General features: G+C 56.0%; 1 protein-coding gene across 1 annotated transcript; it reads left to right on the plus strand.

Annotated features, from left to right (window-relative positions):
* The first annotated feature begins 389 nt into the window (after window positions 1-389).
* Window positions 390-2,827, plus strand: LOC127001871 (zinc finger CCCH domain-containing protein 13-like). Its single transcript, XM_050867098.1, has 2 exons — window positions 390-1,163; window positions 1,263-2,827. The coding sequence occupies exons 1-2, from the start codon at window positions 1,067-1,069 to the stop codon at window positions 2,810-2,812; spliced, it is 1,647 nt and encodes a 548-aa protein (XP_050723055.1). The 5' UTR covers window positions 390-1,066; the 3' UTR covers window positions 2,813-2,827.
* Window positions 2,828-3,172: the final 345 nt, after the last annotated feature.

The raw sequence follows: 3,172 nt of genomic DNA on the forward strand, positions 1-3,172 counted from the left end.
TATTTGATCGCTTGTGTTGTGTGTTTTATTTTATTTTTTTCTGTGTGTTTTTGTTGGTCTGGATTCGTTTTTGATTTGGTTGTTATTTTGTCTCATTTTTTTCTTTTCTGTGTGTGTGTGTGTGTGTGTGTGTGTGTGTGTGTGTGTGTGTGTGTGTGTGTGTGTGTGTGTGTGTGTGTGTGTGTGTTTATCTATCAGCGCCTCTTCCTGTCTATCCATTTCTCTGTTTGTTTGTTTGCCTGTCTGTATGTCTCTCTGAATCTGCACAATTACCCTTCCATCTGTCTGTTTGTCTGTGTGTCTGTGAGTCTCGAAAAAGGCAACGCTTCGAGGGCTCCCATGTGTTACAAATATCTGGGGAATTTTAAAGGACGTTGCTACAGGTGTAAGGAGGCCACTGGTTGTGTTGGTCATCCTGTGGCGTGACGTGGCGAGGCATCCGCTCCGAGACAGTTGTGTTATCGCGGCTCTGGTGTGTGCGTCGTCGTTGCCCATGTCGCGTGCTTAAATTAGTGATCCGCGGTGCATCTTCCCTTATTGGTACTGCTTGGATGTCTCGTAAAACGCTTGCCGTGAAAAGAAGCGTGTATCAGCTTGAGATCGGCCTTGTCTATGTTGTCCTGATCGACCCATTTAAGTGATGCTACTCGCACTGTGGTAGTAGTGTGTGGAACGCCTCCCGAACTCTGGCCTTTGAAGGAAAGTGTGTTAACGTTTGTAAGGCCAGCAGACCAAAGGCGATGGGACCTATCCAATTTTATTCGATTCGTCATTCAAGTGTTGCGACTCGAAGTGCTGTTTTCCTTAGCGACAGTGTTAAAAACGTCTCATGACACCCTTGTGATCAGTGCATTAACAGTGGAGCGATCGGTTGACCAAAGGCGCTGTCCAGAGTCGGCTGCGTCCTGCCCTGCCACACAGAGGCGGTGATGTGCTGCCCGTGACAAGAGTTGCCGTCCTTGAGGTGATGGTTGTCGCTGCTTGTGTCACGAGGGTAAGCTGTTCCTCCAGCGTCGTCACGTGACCAGGACGCTGCAAAGCGAGGCTCAGCTGATGGCCGTGCACGATGTCTAAGGTGAAGTACGGCGTGTTGCAGTTCGTCCTCAGGGGCAAGCATCGACTGAGGGCCAAGGAGCAGCAGATCTCGGCCATCCAGGAGCACGGTGAGTCTCGAACACGTCTTTGGTGGCTTTATCTGACATGACATTAGCGGTGGGAGCAGGGCGTGATTACTAAGAGGTGTTTCCTGTCCCGACCGCCAGATGACTCCGTGATGCTGAGGCGGCGCGGCTCACGGCCCGGACCCTACGAGGAGGGCAAGCGGTCCACTATCAACCTTGGCGTGGAGGACCTGCCCGCCGCATCCAATCCCGAGTCCTTCTCAAGGTTCTACACTGACGATGAGGCCTTAACATCCCCCGCGAGGCGTCCTTCTTCCTCCAACGACCTGGACAGCTTCTCGCCATTCCTCATGCGGGAGTACCTGCGTGTGGAGGACGCGGAGATGCGGCAGCAGCTAGTCTCCTGTGTCGAGGAGAAGGAAAACAAGCTGCGCGAGAGGCGGAAGTCTCTCATCGTGGCCGAGGACGTCGCCCCTCCCCAGGGCAGGACAGGCCACGGCCCCTGCCGGCCCCTGGAAAACTTGCTGTCGATGAAGGACGCGTCCGCCTCCAAGGAGGACTCTGTTTTCCTCTGTGGGTCTGAGAAAGGTGGCGAGATGGACGTTCAGTCCCCAGCCAAGCAAGAGGCGAGCATGTTCGCCACCCCGCAGAGTCTGGCGGCAGATGCCGCGCTGACCTCGCAGACCCCGCCCGTGCCGCCGCCCAGGAAGAAGCGAGACGCACGGAGGAGGATAGGCGTCTATCGAATGGACTCCTCTGGGTCGAGCACGCCCTGCACCCCCACCAGCCCTGGCACCTCTGGCTTCCCCGGCACTCATGTCGTTCCTGGCAACCATGACACTGCCGGAACATTCTTCCTCGGCAGCCCCGCCACCCCGGGCAGCCCGAGCTCTGCCAGCCTGGACAGCCTCTCGCCCTCAGGGGACAACTGTTTTTTCGGCAGGAAGGGGATGTATGAGTACACATCTTCGTCCCAGGACAACCGAGACACCACGGCAACCCCCGATACGCTGCGCACCTTAAACTCCACGCCCGAGACGCCGGGCTCTCCCAGCAGCCCCGACAGCCCCGGCCGCTTCTTCACCAAGAGCCTGCACCTGGAGGACGGCGCCATGCCGGAATTCGCCCAGAAGTCCCACACGCTGGACAACCGTAGGCACAGGCGAAGGGGCAAGAATGACACTTGGGACGGACATTTGGGGCAGAGCACAGAGGACCTGCCACAAATAGGAACCCCCAAAGAGCTTCGGCGAAGTATGAGCGAGTACCACACCTCGGACACCGGCGGGAGCGGCAACAAAGCACGGTGCGCCAGCGAGTCCTCCAAGAAGGACAAAGGCAAGGCGCCCGCGTCCATCCGCGACCGTTTATTCCGCCAGAGTAAGAAAGATAACTCAGCGAAGGGCCTGTCCTCCCGCGCCTTCAATAGGTGGTCCAAGAAGGGCAGCTCCAGGCAGCGCAAGGAGAGCAGCGAGGACCACACTGACGGCGAGGCTGAAGGTAACGACACTGTGCCGCCTGCTGTAGCTGCTGCTTCTGAGCCTACCGCTGCTGCCTCTACTGCTGCTGAGAGAGAGAGAGAGAGAGAGAGAGAGAGAGAGAGAGAGAGAGAGAGAGAGAGAGAGAGAGAGAGAGAGAGAGAGAGAGAGAGAGAGAGAGAGAGAGAGAGAGAGAGAGAGAGATCATCCTGATTAATGCATCTGGGAGGGCATGACTCCAAACAGACGGAAGGAAAGAAGGAAAGAAAAAGAATGACAACGTACACACACACAAAAAAATAGTCCGCCCGCTGAGAGGCTTGGCGTAGCATCGACTTTATTACCTCATAAAAGCTTCCCCTCACACCTTCGCTTGCCGCCTCTCCCCCACCTCCCCCCCATCACACCTCTCACCCCTCTGTACTTCCCCTTCCTTTCCACACTCATCCGTCTCCCCTCTCCCCTTTCTCCCTTTGTGCCTCTTCCCCAAACCCTTTTATCTGTTTCTTCTCTCTCTCTCTCTCTCTCTCTCTCTCTCTCTCTCTCTCTCTCTCTCTCTCTCTCTCTCTCTCT

Source organism: Eriocheir sinensis, chromosome 1 (genome assembly GCF_024679095.1).
Source record: "Eriocheir sinensis breed Jianghai 21 chromosome 1, ASM2467909v1, whole genome shotgun sequence".
NCBI classification, from domain to species: Eukaryota; Metazoa; Arthropoda; class Malacostraca; order Decapoda; family Varunidae; genus Eriocheir; species Eriocheir sinensis.

Coding starts and splice junctions, on each gene's coding strand:
- LOC127001871 (XM_050867098.1), top strand. CDS start 1,067: ATGTCTAAGGTGAAGTACGGCGTGTTGCAGTTCGTCCTCAGGGGCAAG. Junction 1,164..1,262: donor CTCGGCCATCCAGGAGCACG/GTGAGTCTCGAA, acceptor CCCGACCGCCAG/ATGACTCCGTGATGCTGAGG.